A 23,856-nucleotide genomic window follows, 5' to 3' on the forward strand; every position below is an offset into this window, starting at 1 on the left:
CCCCCCCCGCTAGTCCGGCCTGGCCCTGCGCCCCCGCTAGTCCGGCCTGGCCCTGCGCCCCCCCCCCCCCCGCTAGTCCGGCCTGGCCCTGCGCCCCCCCCCCCCCGCTAGTCCGGTCCTGCCCTGCGCCCCCCCCCCCCGCTAGTCCGGTCCTGCCCTGCGCCCCCCCCCGCTAGTCCGGCCTGGCCCTGCGCCCCCCCCCGCTAGTCCGGTCCTGCCCTGCGCCCCCCCCCGCTAGTCCGGCCTGGCCCTGCGCCCCCCCCCCGCTAGTCCGGCCTGGCCCTGCCCCCCCCCCGCTAGTCCGGCCTGGCCCTGCGCCCCCCCCCGCTAGTCCGGCCTGGCCCTGCGCCCCCCCCCCGCTAGTCCGGCCTGGCCCTGCGCCCCCCCCCCGCTAGTCCGGCCTGGCCCTGCGCCCCCCCCCCCGCTAGTCCGGCCTGGCCCTGCGCCCCCCCCCCGCTAGTCCGGTCCTGCCCTGCGCCCCCCCCGCGCGTCTGGCCCGGTTCCCCGGCTAGTCCGGCCCAGCTCCTGCGCCCCCCCCCGGACCCCCCCCGCTGCTCCGGCCGTTCGGCTCCCGGGCCTCACGCGCCCGTTCAGGGCCCGCCCCGCTCGGCTCCCCCGGCCCAGGCCGCACTCAGGGCCCCACCGAGAAGCGACGCGGACAAACAGCAGCACTGCGCCTGCGCGTCGCCCCCGGGCCCGCCCGTTGCACGCCGGGAGATGGAGTCTCGAGAGCGGGCGCTGCCCCGGGGCGCAAAGGAAAGAAGAACGACGAGTCCCAGCATGCACCGGGCTGGGCGGACGCCGGGACTCCGCTGGCGAAAGGGATGCTGGGAGTTGTAGTTTTCGGTGGCGGCAGGGGAAGCCGACCCGTGCGCTCGCTCTGCCCACGTGCTGGCGGAGCCGGGGCTGCTGCTCCGAGCACCCGGGGGGGAGACAGCACGTGTGAGAATTGGGGACACTTCGGGGAGGGGCACAGGCGTGTACAACAGTCACCGGGGCAGCTGCCCCGCCAGCCCGGCTCCTCCCCAGCGCTGGCTAACGACCCCCCTTTCGCTGAGACCCTGCAGCCCCCCCCGCTCCCGCACCCTCCCTCCCACCGACCCTCAGCCCGCTCCCACACCCAACCTCCCACCCACCCTCAGCCCGCTCCCGCACCCAACCTCCCACCCACCCTCACCCAGCTCCCGCACCCAACCTCCCACCCACCCTCAGCCCGCTCCCACACCCAATCTCCCACCCACCCCCACCCAGCTCCCGCACCCAACCTCCCACCCACCCTCAGCCCGCTCCCAACCTCCCACCCACCCTCAGCCCGCTCCCGCACCCAATCTCCCACCCACCCCCACCCAGCTCCCGCACCCAACCTCCCACCGACCCTCCGCCCGCTCCCACACCCAATCTCCCACCCACCCCCACCCAGCTCCCGCACCCAACCTCCCACCCACCCTCAGCCCGCTCCCGCACCCAACCTCCCACCCACCCTCAGCCCGCTCCCGCACCCAACCTCCCACCCACCCTCAGCCCGCTCCCAACCTCCCACCCACCCTCAGCCCGCTCCCGCACCCAACCTCCCACCCACCCTCAGCCCGCTCCCAACCTCCCACCCACCCTCAGCCCGCTCCCGCACCCAACCTCCCACCGACTCGCACCCTCAGCCCGCTCCCACACCCAACCTCCCACCCACCCTCAGCCCGCTCCCAACCTCCCACCCACCCTCAGCCCGCTCCCGCACCCAACCTCCCACCCACCCCCACCCAGCTCCCACACCCAACCTCCCACCCACCCTCAGCCCGCTCCCGCACCCAACCTCCCACCCACCCTCAGCCCGCTCCCGCACCCAACCTCCCACCGACTCGCACCCTCAGCCCGCTCCCGCACCCAACCTCCCACCCACCCTCAGCCCGCTCCCGCACCCAACCTCCCACCCACCCTCAGCCCGCTCCCGCACCCAACCTCCCACCCACCCTCAGCCCGCTCCCAACCTCCCACCCACCCTCAGCCCGCTCCCGCACCCAACCTCCCACCCACCCTCAGCCCGCTCCCAACCTCCCACCCACCCTCAGCCCGCTCCCGCACCCAACCTCCCACCGACTCGCACCCTCAGCCCGCTCCCACACCCAATCTCCCACCCACCCCCACCCAGCTCCCGCACCCAACCTCCCACCCACCCTCAGCCTGCTCCCGCACCCAACCTCCCACCCACCCTCAGCCCGCTCCTGCACCCAACCTCCCACCCACCCTCAGCCCGCTCCTGCACCCAACCTCCCACCCACCCTCAGCCCGCTCCTGCACCCAACCTCCCACCCACCCTCAGCCCGCTCTCGCACCCAACCTCCCACCCACCCTCAGCCCGCTCCTGCACCCAACCTCCCACCCACCCTCAGCCCGCTCCTGCACCCAACCTCCCACCCACCCTCAGCCCTCTCCCACACCCAATCTCCCACCCACCCCCACCCAGCTCCCGCACCCAACCTCCCACCCACCCTCAGCCCGCTCCCGCACCCAACCTCCCACCCACCCTCAGCCCGCTCCTGCACCCAACCTCCCACCCACCCTCAGCCCGCTCCTGCACCCAACCTCCCACCCACCCTCAGCCCGCTCCTGCACCCAACCTCCCACCCACCCTCAGCCCGCTCTCGCACCCAACCTCCCACCGACTCGCACCCTCAGCCCGCTCCCACACCCAATCTCCCACCCACCCCCACCCAGCTCCCGCACCCAACCTCCCACCGACTCCCACCCTCAGCCCGCTCCTGCCCCATCCGCTCTCTTAGACGCTACACCCCACCCTCTCCTACACCCATTTTGCTGTCATGGGTGGTTGGCTGGTGGTCCAAGGAAAGATCTGTGTAGAACCAGGTAGGCCACAGGCCAAAAAGTGCGAGAGCCGCTGCCTAAGGTAACCCCAGACATATGCTATGGCAGCCCCGCAAACCTGGGCATCGGGACACCCACCTCCTAGGAACAGGGGGAAGCCCTGGTGGGGACTGATCTCAAGGGGCTCCTCCCAGCCCGCCGGGCCTCACTCTGCCAGGAGCTCCTTCATGCCGGCCAGCTGCACAGGAGGCCCTCCGGGCAGGGTGACTGGTTCCCTGCGGGCGCGTATGGCTGGGCCTCTCCGCATAGGAGCAATGTGACTGGGGTGCTCACCTTTGTTCCAAAGCACTGGTGTTGAGCACCTCGATATTTCACCAGGCACCAGGAAGGAGGCCCAGACTTCTCACCAATCAGCCGTGGGCAGCCTGCACCCCACCATTCGCAGCCGAGGGCACCCTTGTGTCCCACCAATCACAGCCGAGGGCAGCTCAACGTGCGAAGCACGTCCTTCATCTTGAGCGTGCGGTGTCCTCGTGTGCACGTGACATTCTCTTGCACGTATGTTCATGAGCCCGTGGAAGGAAGAGACACTGAGACCGTCCCTGTGCTTTATTTCCCTAGCGCCGTGGGCTGCGTGGCTCCGGATGGCCAAGTGCGAAAGGGCCCTGCCGCTCTGGGGTTCCCAGTCTGAATTAGGCACCACGGTACAAACCCAGGTGGGGGGTTGGTATCCCTGCTGCTTAAATGTGGGCAGCGGAAACGTTGGTCCCAGCAAGGCACATCTGCAGCGCTGTCCGCCCCCAACTCCTGAAGCCACAGCTCAGGGCCCCGGGATCACGAACGTGGCTTAGTGCAACGCTGGGATCCAGGGCAGAACAGCCGATGGGGCCCCACACAGGCCTGGCCTTAAGGCAAGGCAGTTCTCATGGGCCCTGCGCCTTCAGGGCCCTGCACTGCCCGGCGCCCGCCCACCCGCTCACTGCTGTGGCTGGGAGCCATGTGGCACACCAGCTACCCCCATGCACAAGCTGCACCCCCGTGGACACGGTTCCCCTGACGTTTGGGCAGTGCTGGACCTGGGCTGGCTGGACCCGCCCCTCCCGCATGGCCAGGGCCTCCTCGTGCTCACCTGGTAGGGTTGTCAATGGCCGTGCCCCACCCCAAGAGCCTTGCTCCGCCCTCTGCCCTGCCCCTTCCGAGGCCACGCCCTGCCCGCCTGGAGGCTCTGGGAGGGAGTTTGGGTGCCACGGGAGGGGTGTGTGTGTGAGGAACTAGGGCTGGTGACAGACTTTGCCAGACCCTGGGCCATGGGTGGGGGCTCGCCTCTGGGGGCCACCCCACAAAGCGTGGGTCCTTGACCAGACAAGGCTAGAGGCAGCCAGGCCTCCCCCCCACCTGGAGCCAACCACTGGCCAACCCCGCCAGCCAACCAGGCCTCAGTGTCCTCTGAGGCTCCAGCGGCGATTTAAAATGCCTTGAGCCCCTGGGCCTTTAAATCACTGGTCCCCAGGGCAACTGCTGCCTTTGCCCTGCTCCGTCAGCAGCCCTGTGGGAGAAGCTCTGGGGGAGAGTTTGGGTGCGGGAGAGGGTAACAGGACCCCCCTGGGTTACAGCTTGGGACTGTGAGAGCTCTGTACCCCTTCATGCACCCCAGCCAGGTGCCTGGCTGAGGGACGGGCTGCGGTTCCTACCTGCGTTTGTCCCACACCGAGTGGGATGCGCAGCCGTGGGCACGCACACAGCACATGCGGAACAGACAAGAAGATTGAACCTGCCCATGTGGGGTTGTGAATCACCGCCCTGTGGCCAGTAGCTGGCGGAGGTGACCCACGCTCCTTTCTGCCTGCAGTAGGCGAGTGGCAGGATAGATCTCGGAGGCCTCTTGGGTTCCTTAGGAGACCCGGCTAATGCCACAATGAGTAACAAGCAGCCACGAGTGCTGGAGAACACGGACAGCAGCTCCCCTGGCCAGCACCGTCTTGGGGGAGCAAGCTGCTTCATTCAGCCTTGGGGCAGCAGGTCCCGCGCCCTGATACAACACCAGCCCCGACAAGTCTCTCGGCCAGGCTATGCCGGGAAGTCCCGTCCTCCCATAGGACCCTTCTGTAACTGAATGACGGGTATGTCCTCTTGAATTCTCCATGTTGGAGCCCCGTGGTTAGCAAGGGGCAGCTGGCGTCGGCTCCCCCAGAAGTCACGTGCCCACTGCCAGCTGAGAACCCGGGCACGGCCTCCCATAACAACGTTCTCCACCGAGCGGCCAACTTCCCAGAGTCAAGAGGAGCCACCAAATCCATTGAGAAAGCCACAGATTTCATCACATGGGGCATCCAGCCCCCCCACTCCCTCCCCTTCAAAACCAGTTAAGAAGACCCCACCAGGAGTGAAGTGAAAATATGAACATTATTTAATAACGGATCCTCTGTAATAAACAATTTGAAAATATTTTACAAGGAATCACACGCACAATATTTTACAAAGTTTTTTGTCTTTTTTTTTAAGTTTTCTGACTGTTCTGTACAAAAAAAAAAGAGACCAAAATAAAATCAAATAAAAAAAAAACCAACCCAACCCTTTCGAATGATGAGCTAGAAAGGGTCCGGATGAGGAATGGTCAGGGTTTGATCCCAGCAGAACAACTACCTCGCGGTTCGCTTTGTTCTCTTAGTTTTTTAAACGTAAAATAGAATATATATATATTTATAGTTATGTATAGGCTTGTTTGTTATTCTCAAATGAGCACCTACCTAGACTAGAGAATTACACAGACTCCCAGTAACACAGAGCCAGCCATCTGTTCAAAACACATTTCCCAGAGACATTTAACCAAACACACACTGAAAAAGCTACAAGCAAAATGACCATTAATTAACCCAGTCATTAATTAATGAATCACCTCCCTTCCCTCCCCCCGCCCCACAGGTCAAACCAGCAAGGTCCGTGGCATCCCCCTGCCCACCCCCTTCCCCCCACCTTGGTTTAGTTGAAGTACTGTTAGAAAAGCATTACGAAGGGCGGGTGACAGAGGGCCAGCAGCCCTGGGCGCCCGCAGCCGGCAGCCGGGGGAGGCGCCGGGCGTGGACACAGCTAAGATGATGATATCAACAGCCAGCGCAGCCCCCAAGCCGGCGCGGAGACGGCGCATCGCAGGGGGAGATGAGGCTGCTCCAGCCCCGGTCGCCTTCCCGAGGCGGGACGGGAGGGGTCAGCAGTCCCCCGTCTCCTGCCCGCCCTGAGTTGGCCCCCATGGCCAGTGTCACTTCAGCCCCTTTGCCTCCCCCAGGCCACAGCGTCCGGCACGTGCATCAAACCCTTCACCGGCCCCTCGGCCTCAGCGCGAGTATTCGGCACAGCTCAGCCCTGGCACCCCCGACCTCCCCACGCGCCCCCTGCCCTCTGCCATGGACTGCTCCTGCCCCCCCCATGCCCACCGCATCCCCTGCCCTCTGCCATGGACTGCTCCTGCCCCCCATCCCCTGCACTCTGCCCCAACCACCGCCTGCCCTCTGCCCTGGGCAGCGCCTGCCCCCCCCATGCCCACCGCATCCCCTGCCCTCTGCCATGGACTGCTCCTGCCCCCCATCCCCTGCACTCTGCCCCAACCACCGCCTGCCCTCTGCCCTGGGCAGCGCCTGCCCCCCCCATGCCCACCGCATCCCCTGCCCTCTGCCATGGACTGCTCCTGCCCCCTATCCCCTGCACTCTGCCCTGGGCAGCACCTGCCTCCCCATCCTCTGCCCTCGACAACAGTACCCCTCCCCCATGCCCATCTCATCCCCTGCACTCTGCCCTGGCCACTGCCTGTCCCCACCCCCACCCCCAGCACTCTGCCCTGGCCACTGCCTGTCCCCACCCCCACCCCCAGCACTTTGCCCTGGACACCGCCTGCCCCCGCCCCCTGCACTCTGCTCTGGCCAACGCCTGCCCCTACCCCACCCACCCCCGTCCCACCCCCTGCACTCTGCCCTGCTGGCGCGTCCCCAGGAGACTTCCCTGCAATTTCTGCAGGCGGGGAGATAGCCAGGCTTGGGCCGGGCACACAGCCGGGGGCACTTACAGCAATGGGGGGATCTGCCAAGATTTCCTTCAGAGAAATGAGAGCTGGGGGTGGAGGGGAAGCCCCCTCTAGCAGCATGGTTGTGACCGGCGTGCCCTCTGCCCCGCGGCCGCTGGCACGAGCTGAGGGCCGGGGCGAGAGGCAGGTGCTAGGATTGGTCCTACCCGGCTCCTGGGTGGGGGCTGATGGCAAGTCTGGTGCAAAATGTGTGTGTGTGTGTGTGTGTGTGTGTTTTGAGGGTGTCCCGTGGGCTAGGATGTGCCGGAGTCTGGCTCGGAACACACAAGAGCGTGGTCCCTTGTGCGTACAAGGGGGTGTGTCTGCGCACGAGGATGTGTGCGCACGGTTGGGGGCGTGCCGTTGCTGGATGGCAGGAAGCGCTCTGCCCAGCGGGCACAGCACTGTTGTGCCAGGGTGGCCGTGGGGCACGGCGAGGGCGCTGCGGGCTGAAGTCTCCTTTCGGGACACAGCCGGTTTGTGGGAGAGAGCCGGGTGTGGCCCCAGGCTGGGCAGCATGGTGCCCTGGTGCCCTGGAGGGACTCGATGCCGCCTGGCCGGCCAGCGCTGACAGGGCCACCCTGTGCCAAACCCAGGGTAGAAACGTGTCCGGCACTGACCGGCCCTGCAAGCGGCTCCCACCATGGAGGCCAACGGGCCAGGCTATGGGTAATGAAGCTGAAGACCGACTGGTCCACGAGGGCTGAATCGGCAGGTACGAGCGGGCGGGGAGGAAGATCCGCCTGGTGCTGCCCTGCTCTGGGGAGACCCGGGGCCCTGCGGTGCTCGGGGTGCTCCATACCCCGCGGTAGCCTGCAGTAGGGCACGGAGCAGCTCCCACAATGCGGATTCCGGCAACCGAGCCACCGGGGGAGGCAAATTCAGGCCGTTTCCCGGCTCCAGGCACACACACGGTGGGAGGGGGGGCAAGGTGGCGCCGGCTGGTTTGTCCTGGGGGATGCAGTCCAGCTGTGGGGTGACACGAAAGGAAACCAGGCGGGGCAGGGCCTCACCACAGACCTTCCACACGTGGGCACGCGCCACGTGGCAGTCACACGATTTGGCACAGCTCGGCAGCCGGGGGCAGGCCGGCGATGGCTGGTCCCACCTGCGCTTACAGGAGCACTGCACGGCACAGACAAGGCAGCGACGCGTCTGGCGGGACAGCCCTGTTCAGGCATTCGGCCGCCGGATCCACATGGGGACTCGACCGCCCCGTTCACAACGCAGCCATCAGGCAGCCCTGCTGCCCGGACAACGCAGGATGAAAAGGGAAGCGAATGTGCCAGAGGCCTCTTTGCAGCTGGCCTCTCTCAATGCATGGCATGGACTCCGCTCTGTGCTCTGCAGCTGCATTTCCCTGTTTCTGTGCATCGCCCTGAGCTGCACAACTCCGCTCCAGCGCATCACCGCACTGGGTTGCACCTCTCTGCTCCACTGCATCACATTGCACTGTTCCACTCCAATGCACTGCTTTGCACTGAGCTGCATGACGCTGCTCTGCTGTATCGCACTGCTGCACTGCCCTGAGCTGCGCCACTCCACTCCACTCCACTGCCTGGCATTGCACTGAGTCGTGGCACTCCATGCTGGTGCATCATGTTGCACTGAGCTGCACCCCTCTGCTCAGAGCTGCCTCACACCCCACGGACCCACCTTGCTTTTCCTACCACTGCATTCCAGTGCCCGGAGGTGCGTCACGTTGCAGAGCTGCAGTCACACTGCGTGGAGCTGCAATCGCATTGCCCTGCCCTGCACCGCGCGGCCCCTCCCGATGTTCCTGCAAGCGCCCGCCCAAAGCAAAGGGGCTATCCGGCTGACGAGACGGGGGCCGAGTAGACACAAGCGCAGCTGAGCTGGTGCCCAATGGCATGAGTTTACCCCACCCATGCTCCGGGAGCAGCCCTGAGGCCTGCTGCTCTGCCGTCTCCACCAGGGATTCTGATTTCAAAAGATCCAGGTGTGGATCTTCCCATTAGCGCGCCCCTCGGATGCAGGTGTTCTCTCCCCCCGCAACATCTGGGTGCCGCTGGGCTCCGGGCACCAGGACTCGCGCACCCAGGCGTTCTGAGTGGCGGCCGGGGAATGGCGTGTGAATTGCGCCAGCTCATCCCTGTGCTGCTGCTGCACCTGGCGCCTTACCTCTGCCTGCGCCACCCGTCACCATTGCTTGCCCTTGTGCGGGATTCCGGACAGCACACGGGCCCTGAGGGGAGCCACCCACGCCCCTCGCCAGGCTCACCCGCGGCCACCGCGCGCGAGGCCCGACTCTCCCTTTGGGGGCCCGTTTCGGGGGGTCAGGTCAGGGATTTTCGGAGGTGCTGAACCTTGCTGGGCCTATTAGCTCATCTTCCTGCCAAGTGTCCAGGGACAGCTGCTACCAGGCCGCGGTTGTCCCTCAGAGATACCCTCACACTAGGGAGCTCTTAGCCCCGGCCAGTCCGCCTGCTGTACCCCAGAGTCAGAATGATGCACGCGAATGGCTTCTGCCAGGCTCGGGTCCTCCCGCCATGTCCCCGCTACAGAGTTAAATACACGATCCTGACCATGACATTCAATTCAAGTTTTTTTGTGTGTGTGTCCTTGTTGCTGACAATAAATACTTGTACTTCTTGAGGCTAAAACCTTGGAAAGTAGCTGTAGAAAGATCTGCTTTAAAATCCTCAGGCTACAACATAATACTCGGAGAGCAGAACAAGATGGATGTAAGTAACGTGAGACTCGGACGGGACGGCATTGGAGCGCACCGAGGGAGTGGGTGGCATGGAGAAGCAAATGCGGACGCCATAAAACTATGACATCGGTTGCTTTTGAAGTTCAAGACGCCCCGGTGATTGGCTGAGACGTTAACGAGACTCGTCTCGATTTGGCAAGAAAACACCATTTTCTTCCTCTTCCGTTTTGTTTTGTGTTTTCATTTGGATGGGCAGGGTGGGCGAGCGGATTAGCTCAAACACAAGAGGAATCCGGCGCTGGTGAAATACTTTAAGACAGCCAAATGGTAAGACAATCGCTCAATGGAAACGACAAAACCTCCCAGAATTCCATGGGTTCCATGAGGGAAACAAAACAGGAAAACAAAAAAACCCAAAACAAACAAACAAACAAACAAAAAAAAAGGAAACCGAACCAAAAAACCAGGTCACTGCTCTTCGGATTTGGCCAACAGCTCAGTGGAAGGGAGAGGACGGGGCCGAGGAGTCAAGAGCTCCAGGACGCTCGCTGTCTGAAGAACAGAAGCCTCAAGCTGGCTTGTGCTTCCCCAAGTCTGGCTGGAGCTCAGGGCCTGCCAACGTGCTGCACAGAGACGCTAGGAAGGCAAGGCCAGGTTGGAGAGGGCAGGAGGCAAAGCAAAAGCAGAAAGAAAGGATATTCCAGGCTCCCAAGTGGAGGGCTGCATGAGCCACAGCCAGGGTGGAACCAGAGCAGACGGGATGAGAAGTTGCCCTTTTCCAACACGCCTGGAGGGGATGGAGATGGTTTTAAACAAAAGAAAAATGGATGGGTCGGACCCGATGGATGTTTTAAAGGCAAGATGCCAAGGGCAGAGGCTGGCGGCTGGCAGTCAAGTAGAGTAGCAGCAACTGCAGGGCGAACAAGACGCCGAGGGAGGGTTTGAAGGAGGCCCCTCTGCCGCAGTCTGAGGTATCTTCCTGCGGAGACAAAAGGTGAGATGGGTTTCCACAGGGATCAGGGGCGTCACGCCCGAGTCAGGGCAAAGGCAGGCCCTGCTCTCTGATAGGCCCCGCCCACTATTAGGCTTCTGCCCGCTGATAGGCCACGCCCACTGATAGGCCTCCGCCCGCACTTGCTTCAGGAGTTTCCAAACTGGTGGGCGTGTCCTTAGAAAACAAGCCGCCGGCAACCTGGCTTTCCCTCCCCACCGCTGCCGCCATGTCCCACTTATCCAGAGCCCCGGTGCCCCTTGTCATAATCCAAGGTGCTAGCTTGGGGACGAAGGGGTTAACTGTACCTAGCCAGGTAGCAGTCAGCCAATAGAAATGCAGATAGGGATTTCGAACGGAGACAAAGGAATTTTGGGGTTTTCCCTCCATTGTCTCTGAGCAGTTTGCTCTCTAGGTATTGAGGGGGACAGAGGACATGTCTCTCTCCAAGAAAAGACTCTTCACCATCTGTAAGTAGGACAAAGTCTAGATAAATCCATTAGGTTTTATTGCTTTATGGTTTGGGAATTTGGATCTGATGTCTGTGCTGTTAGAAATGGTTTTCTCCCCCCCCTTCTGTAACTAAGTCCTGAGCCCATGGGAATCCCCCATGAGTTCATTATTTTGTGACTCTTACCATCCAGTCGCCTTAATTCTGCTTGCAACAGGAGTATTGTTTTGGTAATAAAAGTTCTTTCTTTTTTATTAACCGGGTATTGGTTCAGTTCTGTGTCCTGGAAAATGTCTGTGGGATCTGCAGGCCTCTGACAAGGGGGCAGCTACCGCACAGACAGCAATTGGTATTTTCTCTTTTCTTTTTCAAGCTCTTGGGTTCAAGTGTCCACCCGTTTGGGGGTTCAAAAGCACTTGACGGTGGCAGTGGATTTTATCCCCCAAATCTAGGTTTTTAGGGTGGAGGGGAAGTTTTATACCAAAGCCTGGAAAGATCAGGTTCTGGGGTTACTTCTGCGGGCCCCCACTGATTCCTCTGCATTCGCTGTGTCAGCCTCGACCCCCCTGCTCACCGTTGCATTGTAGTCGAAGCAGATGTGAGGGCCTTTCCGGTACCGGGGCTTGTCCACCAGCTCGCACTGATTCGGATCTCTCGGCGGAGCTTTGCGTGTCAAGGAAAAGCGGCAGCGCAGACCTGGGGGGGGGGAGGGCAGGGGGGCGAGAAGTGGGGGGGGGCGGCCTGGAGGGGTTAAGTGAAGGGACAGGAGGCCGTCCGGGATGCAGGGGTTTCTCAGCCCCGTGGTGAGGGAAGGACAGAGGCCTCCCATGATGTTCTCCCCGCTCGGAGGGTCTGAACACGTCTCTGGCAGGAACGGTGTCTCGCCACCCATCCTTCTCGACCCCTTTCCCGACTTTGAAGCCTTCGGTCCAGTCACCTTGATTTCCTCTTGCCCCCAGGACAACAATTCTGGCTCCCTAACCCTTCCCTCCCCAGGCACCTGGCTGGAGGCCCTCTGGAGTCCCCTGGGTTTCTAACACTCCTGGGGTGCGGGCCCGGAGGAGGAGGAGCTGGGGCCAAGCAGGGCAGGCACAGCCAGCTGCAAGGGAGTCGAGCGGAGGGGCGTGTGAGCTGTCTCTCAGGCACTGGGGCTGGGGGGGGTCCTGCACTTAGAGATCTCCGTGGGCTTGAGGGGGAGGCAGGTGTGTGGCCCTGTGCTGGCCCGCAGGGCAGGGTGGATCCCACCTTGTCTCAGCAGTCGGGAGAAAGGTGCCTCTCCTCTCCAGTGGCCTGAGGCGGGGGCAGCCCGCAAAGGATACCTCGAGTCTCTGCCTGAGGGAGTTTGGTGGACTCGCACTGGCTGCACATCGGCTTGTCTGCCACCACGAAGAGCAGGTTGGTGTTGGCGAGCCTCTGGGCGTGGAACAGCCTGAGGGAGGGGGGCACCGATTAGCCTGAGGCCCAGAGACCAAGGCCTGCTAGCCCAGCCGCCATGAGTGTGCCTCTTCCTGGGCACAGCTGGCTTGGCCCCAGCCCCAAGGGCCACCTCGGGTCTCCACATCCTCCATGTTGGTGGCCTCCCAAGTATGGTCAGGAAGGGACGCCAAGGAAAGGTCATGTCCAAAGCGATCACCCCCACCAGTGGCCCTGTTCAGCCCAGCGCAATTAATTCCTTCCTCCCTTCCTTCTCTTTCTCTTCCTTCCTTTCCTTTTCCCTCCCTTCCTTCTCTTTTTCTTCCTTCCTTCCCTTTTTTCCTCTCTTCCTTCTCTTTCTCTTCCTTTCTTCCCTTCCTTCCTGTTCTCTTCCTTCCCTTTTCTCTACCTTCCTTCCCTTTTTCCTCTCTTCCTTCTCATTCTCTTCCTTCCTTCCCTTTTCCCTCCCTTCCTTCTGTTTCTCTTCCTTCCTTTCCTTTTCCCTCCCTTCCTTCTCTTTTTCTTCCTTCCTTCCCTTTTTTCCTCTCTTCCTTCTCTTTCTCTTCCTTTCTTCCCTTCCTTCCTGTTCTCTTCCTTCCCTTTTTCCTCTCTTCCTTCTCATTCTCTTCCTTCCTTCCCTTTTCCCTCCCTTCCTTCTGTTTCTCTTCCTTCCTTCTCACTCTCTTCCTTTCTTCTTTCCTTCTCTTTCTCTTCCTTCTTTCTTCCATCTCATTCTCTTCCTTCCTTTTCCTTCCTTCCTTCTCTTTCTCTCTCTTCCTTCCTCCCTCCCTTCCTTTCTTCTTTTTCTTTCCTTCCTTCTCTCTTTTCCTTCCTTTCTTGGCTGAGAGGCCTCAGGTGTAAAGCTGCGCTGTGGACGTTAGAGGGGAGGTCACAGATGTGGTAGCCTCATCTCAAAAAGATCTCTTGGCATTGGAAAAGGTTCAGAGAAGGCCAACTGCAATTATGAGGGGTTTGGAACGGGTCCCACAGGAAGAGAGATTAAAAAGACGGGGACTTTTCAGCATAGAAATGAGGAGACAAAGGGAGGATAGGATAGAGTCTTATAAAATCATGACTAGTGTGAAAAAAGTGAATAAAGAAAAGTTATTTACTTATTCTCACAATATAAGAACTAGGGGTCACCAAATGAAATTACTAGGCAGCAGGTTTCAAACAAACCAAAGGAAGTTTTTCTTCATGCAGGGCACAGTTAACCTGTGGAACTCCTTGCCAGAGGAGGTTGTGAAGACCAGAACTTTAACAGGGTTCAAAAAAGAACAAGATAGATTCATGGAGGTTAGGTCCATCTATGGCTACTAGCCAGACTGGGTAGGAATGGTGTCCCTAGTCTGTTTGTCTGGGGCTGGGAATGGGTGACAAGGCAGAGATCGTGTGATGATTCCCTGTTCTAGTCACTCCTCCTGGGGCACCTGGCACTGGCTGCTGTGTGCAGACAGGACACTGGGCGAGATGGACTGTGTGTCTGTCGCAGCCTGGCCATTCTGATGGTCTTATGTCCAGCTCAGAGCCCTTGGGGACTGTCTGCCCAGCAATTGCGGGGGTTGCGGTACAACGTCATTGCGAGGGGCCATTTCTAGAAAGAGCCACGGATCAGATCAGGGCCACAACAGCTGTGGAGGGGACAGTCGCTTTTGCAGCCCAACCCCAGCATCCTCCTGGCCCTTCTCAGCAGGCGTGGGAATGACACAGGCCGGGGGGGTCGCCGTTCTACCTGGGCATGGCTGATCAGCACTAGTCCATGCGCACCCAGGGCTCTTGGCCTGGCGGTTCTTGCAGAGCCAGCCGGGGGCCCCGGTACTGCCCCACCAAGGGCGACGTGTCCCTTTAGCAGGAGACGCAGGGCCCCGCCCACACTGGGCACCATGGAGCAGGATGCGGCTGCCCACTGAGATATTCCTCTGCTTGGAACTGAGCAACCTGGGTCCCCGGCCAGGTCGGAACGGGCCCCTGGCCGGTGGGGCTGCATTAGGGTCAGCTACAGTGATCGTGGGACAAATTCTGCTCTCGTTTACACTGGGCCAGGTTTGGGTTTGGCCCGGTATAAAACACACCAGCATTTAGAAGCGCTAGGCCGAAGGCACCTGGTAACATAGGAAGGGGGAAGGTGCTGCCTTCCCAAAATTGCCTTCATGTCCCGGCTGCCGGAAAGCCTGGGGCCGGGGTACGGCAGCCCTGGCCCTCCAGGTGGCCAGGAAGGATTGGGCTGGGGTGGGTGGGGCTTGGCTCCAGGGGCAGGGACTTGGGTGGAAGGGGCGGGGCTAGGGCTTGCCTTTCCTGAGCCCTAGGCCTCCTGAATTAAAAAAGGACCTGACGGGGAAGAGAAAGTCCCTCCCCCAGGCCCCAGTGCTCCCACCAGGGGGCTTTCTGGCTGGAGTTGTCTGAGTGTCTATGGATGGCTCAGGCCCTCAGCAGCCAGATGCAACACAAGACACCACGCAAACCCTGGCAGTGACGTCTAGCAGCCGCCTGGGATCCTGCGGGATCCGGAAGCACAAAGCGTTTGGCTCCAGACCTGCCCCTGCACTCGAGACGTTCAGCCACTGTGTGCTCATTGCCGGCTGCCGCACGGCTCCGCCCACACTGCTGGGCTTGTTCCAGGGGTGTGTCATGACCAGCACCCGGTGACTAAGGGGTTAACTCAGGTACCTAGCAAAGGTGTCGGGTAATCAGCTGATAACAATGCAGGTAGGAATTTCCAACGGGAAAAGAGGGGTTTTTCTCTCTCCTTTGTTTGAGCTCAGTGCGATATCTCCCAGGGACTGCGGGAGACGGGAGACGCTTTCTCTCTCTTGAAATGTGTAAACAGGGAAAAGTTTAGAGGGTTTATTGTTTTCCTTGTTTGGGGATTTGGAAGTCATGGCTGAGCTGGCTAATTGTTTTCTCTTTTGTAACTAAGGATTACAGCCCAGGGACCTTCCCTGAGTATCTATATCAAATTGTGGCTATTTTCCACCTAGCCAATGTACTATGCTTGCAACAGTAGTTCGGTTTTGATAATGAAAGAGTTTTCTTTTTATTCTAATTAACCGGTATTGGTTGATTGTTGTGTCCTTAGGACTAAGTGCCTCGTTATAATGGCAGAGTCTATTGGTGTCTGTGGATTCCCTGTTTTTCCCAACTTCAAGCCAACGGAGGTTGGGGGAGGAAGGAAGCTTTACCTTAGGAAGGGGATTTCCAAGCGATCTCTTTCCCGGAAAAAAGTTTATTTTTATATTTTCTTGGAATCACTTGGGTGGTGGCAGCAAGGAACCAGTCTTGTCTTTTTTTTAAATCTCAGGTGGACTGAGACTGAATAAGTTTGTCTCTAGGAATCACAGCCAGATTTTTGCAGTGGTCACTCTGCTTGCCGGCCTCCCAACTCTGCCTGCAGAGTGTCAGGTTGGGAGATTGAGCCGTGACAGGGCTGTGCCCAAGGAGAAGCAGCTGGAGTGGAAAGCCGAGACGGAGCCTTCTTGGCAGGGGGCCTGAGCCAGCCGCAACTCAATCAGCGGCTTTGCTTTGCTTCGAACAGGACCCTTTGGTAGGAGAAAGACCCTCCCCAGGCGCCCACGCTCCTCTCCTGGCGACCGAAGCCGCGTTTCTAGCTGGGCAATGCCCCCTGGACGCTGTGTGCTGCTTCCCAGCCAGCATCCTCGGCGGCTCTGACCCTGCCGCACCCACCTGGAGCAGTTGCCACAGTCGATCATGGCGTTGTAGGTGGCGTTGACGGTGCTGAAGTAATACTGTGTCTGCCTCATGATGCAGCTGGTCTCTCTGGACTCCGTGCTGTCTGCTGTGACTTCCTCTGCCCCCGGGGACAAGAGTTAGGGTGGGACTCGGCAGGCAGGAACCCCCGGCTCCTCCTTCCCACCCTGTCGAATGAGCCCCGCTCCTTGAATTCCCTTAGAAGCAGCTGCCAGAGCTAAACTGGACTTTGCTGGCCACAAAATACCCAGCGTGAGCGTCTGGAAAGCAACAGGATGCACCCTGGAAATCTCCGCGCCGGGTTTGGGCACGGTGACTGCAGCTGCCAGCTGGAGGCAGATCTGCTGGTGACGCCGCCTGGCTCAGCCGCTTACTCCTCCCCATTCCTAGGTTGGGCATTGACTGCCCCCTCCCCACTCAACCCTCCCACGCAGCGGCCGCCTGGGCTGGACTTACCTGTCTGGAACCAGCTGCTGTAGGTGAGGCCGTACAGGAGCTGCTGGAACAAAGACCTTTGGGAAGGGAAAAGTGAAGCGTTGAGCTGACGCAAGGGGCCAGTGAGATCACACGGCGAGGGTCAGCTCTGGGCGAACTATAGGCTGTAACGTCCCCCCTGCGGGAGCACTAGTACAGGCAGGTTTACCCCTTCACTCCAGCCTGCCCAGCAGCTCGCAAGCCAGAAGCCAGAGGCAGACCTTGCTCACTCCACGCGGGAGATTAGGTTGCCTGGCTCTGAGCTGCACCGCATCACGAAGGCAGGGGAAGAAACCCACCCCCTTCCACCGCTAATCCAGTCAAAGCCAAAGAGGCCTAGCCGTCCTAAGCTAAGAGCCCTCACTGCCCTCGGGCTGGGTCTCCGTTGTGCTCGGCTCAGAGAGAAGCAACTAACGGAAACGGGTGCACGCCAGGCGAGAGACAATGTTCCGTTTGCTCGAAAAGGCCGTTTTCCTACAGCAGCGAGCGTGTGCTCAGAAGGAGCCCGCCTTAATGGCCCGGTGGCTATGATCTCTTTCCGTCTCTCACCAGCCAGAGGGAAGAGCCAGCCAGCCAGCCCTCTCCAACGGCGGAGTGCGCCAAACACCCCTGCACACGGGCGTCCCGCTAACGGCCCACAGAACACCTCTGTGGAAAGCCCTAGAGCCAAAACGGTCGCATGTGGTTGGCCAAAGGCCAGCTTTCGACCCCAAAGTACGAGTGGTTTGGTTTTCAGACATGCCTGGCTCAGCCCCTGCCTTGGAGTCACGGAAGCCACTTATGTAAGTGCCTAATTTTAGACCTCCACGGTGGAGACTTTTCGCTCCACGCCCAGAGACGTGCCTACATGGTGCCCGGGGCAGGCCTGTGTGTAAGAGAGAGAGGCGCCGACCAACGGGAGTGTCTGATACTGCTCTGAAAGCCGCAAGCTCCAAGGACGTGAGCTGGGGACCGGCCCCAAGCTCTGGGCGGAAATGGATGAATGGAGACGCAGGCTGAAGCTCAGGGGATGGTCTGCGCTCCTGAGACAGGTGAGGGGGAAAGGAGGCTGCCCCAGGGCCTGAGTGGTGGGAGCCCCACGGATCTGGCAGGGCCACGAGATGGTCTGTGGCATGAAGAACCACAGAGCCAGCAGGGACCTCGAGGGGCCGCTAGCCCACCCTCTGCCCTCCCGGAAGGACTATGCATCTACGCCAGTGGTTCCCAACCTGCGGCCCCGGCCCCCTGGTGGTCTGCGCCGGTACTGCAGGGGCTCCGTGGAAAGTATTCAATAAGGACCGGGCCCGCCGCAGTGGTGCCAATCCTTGCTTTGCCTTTTCTTTCTCCCCCACGGAGGGGGGCCAGGAAATTGTAAGAGATTGAAAAGGGTCTGTCCACTCGAAAAGGCTGGGAACCGCTGATCTCCGCCAGCCCTGACAGGCGCGTGTGTAACCTGCCCTTACACACCCCAAGGACGGAGGCGCCGCAGCCTCCTTGCTCTCATGTGTGGCTCTGCTGGGGAAGACGGAGACTTACCACGCGGCGGCTGACGTCCACCAAGCCAGGTTCAGGAAATCCGCCATGGTGGGCTGGAACGAAAGAGGAGAAGGAGAGACCCTACGGTAACACGTCGAGGGACGGGGGCAGCGCAAGAGGAGGTGCGACGCGCTCCTCGGAGGGGTGTGCTAGAGCTACGTGGACAGACGGCTCCCTTGGCGCTTGTCTCCCGCACTGCTCCTAGCGGGCGCTTCAGCCAGTTAGCGGCTCTTGACCGCCCCTCACAGGGCTAATGCATGGTCTGGGCCGGCGCCCGGCTGTGGCGGGCGGACCTCCTGTTCTTTTACAGAGCAGAGCCGACTCCTTACCCAGGCCTGTGTCACTGGCGCGGCTGGTCCCTCTTCCCCACTCCCCGGCCCACCATGCACTGCAGCACGCGGTGCGGGGGCCGCTCCCTGTCGCCTCCCGGGGGCGCGCGAGGCCCTGCTGAGGCGTCTGGGAGAGCTGCTGGGTTCCCCAGCACGTGGGCAGACGGACGCAGCTCGGTAAAGACAGACACACACAGACACATGCGGCACTGTGAAGAGAGCCGTGCGAGCCCCTATGCAGCTGGATCGTGCTCTCATGACAGGGTCTGGGGGGAGAGAGGGGTTTCGCACAAGACGGGCCATGGGAGGGGCCATGGGGAAAGTGCGGAGTCGCTGAATCTGCTGCTGCTGTTTGTGCACAGGGATGGGCTATGGGCCCGTGGGCTAGGGGCTGTATTTGCCACAGGCGTCCCTGGACAGCTCCCCACCCAGCCGCTCTGGGGCGGCGCCAATGGCTCTTCCCGGGGACATTAGAGCACCCTGTGAGTAGTGGCCGCGATGACCTGGCAAGGACATGGGAGCAGACCACATGACCGCTGGCCGGGGGAGGCTGCACCATCCAGATAGTCCCCGCGGCTCCGCCCGTGTTCTGCCCCAGGGCCCGCCCCGTGCGCTGCTGGCTGCCCCAGCTTATGCAGACCAGGTGTCTCCGCTTCCGGGAAGCTTGCTGGGCGGGGCTGGGACCGGGACTCGGGATGGGTGGGGCCGAGTGGGGAGGGAGGGGTCTGGGCACTGCCTGCCCACAACTCTGGGATCAGGAGGGGCCATGCACCACCTGCCTGCCTGCCCAGCACTCCGGGGCTGGGGGAGACAGGAGGCAGGGGAGGAGGTAGCCACGGTAGGGCAGGGTGGCTCTGGGCTCCCGCAGGAGAAGGGGGGCGGGAGGGGCAGGCTGGGCCATCATGGGTCCTGGGGCTCGCTCACTGCCCGGGCATGACGCCGGGCTCCACTGGGGCACCTGCCTTTCAACACGAGCTGGGCTGGGCTCTGCTCTCGGGACAAAGGGATCCCCCCGGGAACGGCTACACTGGGCAGGGAGGGGCGCCACCCGGTGTCCTCCCCACACCTCACCCCTGGGAGGCGCTCCAGCAACGCCGTGAGACGCCCGCTGGGTGCTGGCTGTTAACGGGCCTTGGCCCCGCCCCCGCCCCCACCGCATGTCCCGAGAGCGCGCCCCCCAGCGCTGCCAAGCAGAGGTTCCCACGGCTCAGCCACGCTGCTGGGCCCAGCACGGGAGCAGAGCGCGGCCTGGCGGCAAAGCCACGCCGGGTGCAGAGGCACCGAGGTGCAGGAGGCTATTTCGGACTCTGCAGCCAGCAGGGAGGCTGCCCCGAGACGAGCCGCTCCCCACAGGCAGAGGAGGGAGCCCCTGAGCACGCCGGAGCAGCACCCCAGCCTCGGGACCAACAGGCAGCTGAGGGGGGCCGGCCAGTGTTCTCCTGTTGCATTCTGGGAGGATGTTTGTTGCTCCGGTTGGCTGCTCGGCCCCACGGGAAAGCCACTCGAGGGCTGTTTGTCTGCCCGGCTGTCGGGCGCCCGGCCCTCACCACGAACACCCCTCGGGGGGCGGCGCCCGTGTTGCTCTGGGCTTCCGGGGCGCACACCGACTGGAAGTCGTAGGACTCCTTCCGCGCGAAGAAGGAGCTGTTGTAGAGCGCCGACATCAGGTTCGCGTCCACCTCGCTGAAAAACTTCCCCACCTGGAACAGACGGCAGCAGGGTCTGTGCTAAGCGTGGGAAGCGAGCCCCCCCCACAGTAGGGTGCCCACTATGCCCCCCCCCCACAGCAGGGTGCCCGCCACGCCCCCGGCCCCCTCCCCGCACAGCAGGGTGCCCGCCGTTGCCACTGGCAACCGCGATTAGCTCCCCGCTGCCAGCCCCAGGCCACGTGGGCCCGAGCCCCCGGCTGCCAGGCACTCTGACTGGGATTCTCTTCCGTCGGCTCCCAGCATCCCAGGCCGAGACCCCCTCCCCAGCCGGGGGCAGACCTGCAGCTCACCTGGTACCAGTGGTCATCCTGGTTGGAGAGCACCAGAAAGCCTCCGTCGTCGAGCAGCACGCAGATGAGGTCCTGCAAGAGGAGGCCGCGCCGGTCTGAGCCAGGCCGCGCCGTGCTCCAGGCAGCCAGGCCCAGGGCAGGGGCCGGCGCTGCCCACAGGCGCAGGCCCACAAGTTTCCAGGGGAATCGCGGGAAACATGGCGAGGTCAGTCAGCCCCCCCCAGAGTGCCCGCTCCCCAGGGCTCTCCCTGAAGGCGCTGCGGCCTCCACGCGTGAAGAGGCTGGCGCTCGGGTGGGGTGGGGGGCGCTCAGCGGGGCGCAGGGGACGGACCAAGCCTTATCAAATCTGCATGGAAATGGACTTGCGGGGGGACGCCGGACTGGCCAGGGACGGGGAGGGGAAGGGACCGGCATGTGTCTACCCGCCTCTGCTTCCTTTGCCCCGTGACGCGGATGCCCAACTCAAGCTGCTCATCTGGAAGGTGCCCCGGGGCTCCTGGTTTGGGAGCCAAGACGTTCGGTGGGCTCTCTGGCCCCTGCGGCGAGCCCCCAGAATCCCTGCGCCCAGCGTCTCTCAGCAGGAGCGCCCAACGCTCCTCCCACAGGAGCACTAGCTCCATGTTAGAGCTGGGGGAGGGGCGGCGACTTGCCCCATCACCCAGCTGGTGGAGGTGGGGCTAGAGCCCGGTGCTCCGTCCATTGGGCAGCACTGCCTCCGTGCGGTCGGGCAGACAGGGGCGTGCTGCGTGGCAGCAGGAGTCCTGCAAGGCGACCGGGTTGATTGGCAATTCCAAGGGACGGGGATGGCGCCTCCACGAACGCCAGGGCGCTGGTCGCACGCTCAGCAACAGTCACGCTCGGCGCTCACAGCCCAGGGCAGAGCCGGGGGGCGGCTGGGTAAGGGGGGAGCTGCCCTCCGGAGCCCCGTCCCTCCGCTCACCTTGTTGTTGGCCTCACAGTCCATCTCGCAGCTCGTGGTGGGGTCGCACTGGCCATCGGAGCAAGCCAAAAGGAGGAAGGACAGTCGTAAGCACAGAAGCAAGGGGGGGCGACGGCCCACCACCTGCAGCCATTTTGTCAATGACTGCGTCCCAGCCCCTTCTGGCTGGGCCCCGCCATGGGGAAAGGGGGAACCGTCCTGCGGAGGACGGAGGGTGGGGAAAGGGGGAACCGTCCTGCGGAGGATGGAGGGGATGGGGAAAGGGGGAACCGTCCTGCGGAGGACGGAGGGTGGGGAAAGGGGGAACCGGCCTGCGGAGGACGGAGGGGTGGGGAAAGGGGGAACCGGCCTGCGGAGGACGGAGGGGTGGGGAAAGGGGGAACCGGCCTGCGGAGGACGGAGGGGTGGGGAAAGGGGGAACTGGCCTGCGGAGGACGGAGGGGTGGGGAAAGGGGGAACCGGCCTGCAGAGGACGGAGGGGTGGGGAAAGGGGGAACCATCCTGCGGAGGACGGAGGGGTGGGGAAAGGGGGAACCGGCCTGTGGAGGACGGAGGGGATGGGGAAAGGGGGAGCCAGCCTGCGGAGGACGGAGGGGATGGGGAAAGGGGGAGCCAGCCTGCGGAGGGGCAGGGCGGCTGGCGGGAGTCACTCACCCGGCGCATTCCCATCTGATCCCGGTCTGTCTGATTGCTTGCCAGGATTTTGAACTTTTCAGCCCAAGCCTCCAGGTCCAGCTTCAGGCCAACCACTGGGGAGAGGGAAGGAGGGCGTGGGACGGGCACCGAGTGGCTCCTTCCCTCCCGCCCCGGGCCCGGGCGCTCCCTGTGGCCGCCCAGCATTGCCCCAGGTGCTAAATCACAGGGGCTGGACTCAGTGGGACTGAAGGCTCAGGATCAGCCTGCGACTTCCCCCGGAGCCAGAGGGAGGGGGTGGAACCAGACGGGGGCCGCCCCGCATCGATGGGACAGAGATCTCAGCCTAGAGCTGGGAGCTCACTGGGGCAGCCCTGCAGGCCCGACTGGCGCGAAAGGGGGAGACCCACTGCGCCGGGGTTGAGAGAGAGCCCAGGGCGGGACAGAGGGGTGTCCCCACAGGCTGGGCCCGGACAGTCCATGGGATTCGCGGGCAGGGGCTCAGACATCTCCCCAGGCACCCGGACCTGCTGGCTTCAGGGTCCGCCCGCCGATGCTGAGCTCCACGGCCGTGCTGACCAGGATCCCGATGGTGTTGTTCTCCAGCTCCAGGCCTTGGAAACCGGCTGTGGGGACGAGACGGGAGGGAGACTGAGGCCACCTGAGACGCAGGGATCACCTGGGAAGGCCCGTCGGCGGGGGGCCAGGCTCCATCCCGGGAAGTGTCTGAGACGTACAGAATCCAAGGCCAGATGGGACCTTTGTGATCATCTCGTCTGGGCCCCTGGGTACCAGAGCCAGAGCCCTGCCCCGGAACCATCCACTGCCCCTTTTGGAAACCATCCGGGCTGGGCTTGAGAGTTGTCAGTGATGGAGAATTCACTGCCCTGCCCCTCGGGGAATGGTCCTGCCCCACCCCACCCCTGGGGAATGGTCCTGCCCCACCCTGCCCCTCGGGGAATGGTCCTGCCTCACCCTGCCCCTTGGGGAATGGTCCTGCCCCACCCTGCCCCTCAGGGAATGGTCCTGCCCCCCCCCCCGGGGAATGGTCCTGCCCCACCCCGCCCCTCGGGGAATGGTCCTGCCCCACCCCACCCCCGGGGAATGGTCCTGCCCCACCCTGCCCCTCGGGGAATGGTCCTGCCTCACCCCGCCCCTCGGGGAATGGTCCTGCCCCACCCTGCCCCCCGGGGAATGGTCCTGCCCCCCACTCCCGGGGAATGGTCCTGCCTCACCCCGCCCCTCGGGGAATGGTCCTGCCCCACCCTGCCCCCCGGGGAATGGTCCTGCCCCACCCTGCCCCCGGGGAATGGTCCTGCCCCACCCCGCCCCTCGGGGAATGGTCCTGCCCCACCCCGCCCCTTGGGGAATGGTCCTGCCCCACCCCACCCCCGGGGAATGGTCCTGCCCCACCCTGCCCCTTGGGGAATGGTCCTGCCTCACCCTGCTCCTTGGGGAATGGTCCCGCCCCGCCCCTGGGGAATGGTTCTGCCCCACCCCGCCCCCGGGGAATGGTCCTGCCCTGCCCCACCAGGAATGGTCCCACACTGCCTTACTTTAAGAACACAAGAACGGCCAGACTGGGTCAGACCAAAGGTCCATCAGCCCAGTGTCCCGTCTGCCGACAGTGGCCAATGCCAGATACCCCAGCACCATTCGCCCATTCCCAGCCTCTGACAAACAGAGGCCAGGGACACCCTCCCTGCCCAGCCTGGCTAACAGCCACTGATGGACCGAACCACCATGAATCTACCTGGTTCTTTTTTGAACCCTGTTAAAGTCCTGGTCTTCCTAACATCCTCTAGCAAGGAGTTCCACAGGTTGACTGTGTGCTGCAAGAAGAAACACTTCCCTTTGTTTG

The 23,856-nt window shown here is 62.6% G+C and overlaps 1 protein-coding gene across 2 annotated transcripts in view; it reads right to left on the reverse strand.

Moving 5' to 3' along the window:
* Positions 1-6,748: 6,748 nt before the first annotated feature.
* Positions 6,749-23,856, reverse strand: part of CACNA2D2 (calcium voltage-gated channel auxiliary subunit alpha2delta 2) — a 413,205-nt gene continuing 396,097 nt past the window's right edge. Inside the window, exons 29-39 of one of the 2 annotated variants that reach the window (XM_075939506.2) lie at positions 22,523-22,621; positions 22,017-22,111; positions 21,363-21,410; positions 20,423-20,494; positions 19,971-20,123; positions 18,095-18,147; positions 16,562-16,617; positions 16,082-16,205; positions 12,307-12,416; positions 11,562-11,650; positions 6,749-10,524 (exon numbers count right to left, since the gene is read on the reverse strand). In XM_075939506.2, the coding sequence (XP_075795621.1) occupies positions 10,396-10,524; positions 11,562-11,650; positions 12,307-12,416; positions 16,082-16,205; positions 16,562-16,617; positions 18,095-18,147; positions 19,971-20,123; positions 20,423-20,494; positions 21,363-21,410; positions 22,017-22,111; positions 22,523-22,621 (1,028 nt within the window). In that variant the 3' untranslated portion in view covers positions 6,749-10,395. The remainder of the gene's footprint in view (positions 10,525-11,561; positions 11,651-12,306; positions 12,417-16,081; positions 16,206-16,561; positions 16,618-18,094; positions 18,148-19,970; positions 20,124-20,422; positions 20,495-21,362; positions 21,411-22,016; positions 22,112-22,522; positions 22,622-23,856) is intronic. The other variant, XM_075939507.2, reaches the window with a different exon arrangement.

This window comes from Pelodiscus sinensis, chromosome 11 (assembly GCF_052426305.1).
Source record: "Pelodiscus sinensis isolate ZL-2025 chromosome 11, ASM5242630v1, whole genome shotgun sequence".
NCBI classification, from domain to species: Eukaryota; Metazoa; Chordata; order Testudines; family Trionychidae; genus Pelodiscus; species Pelodiscus sinensis.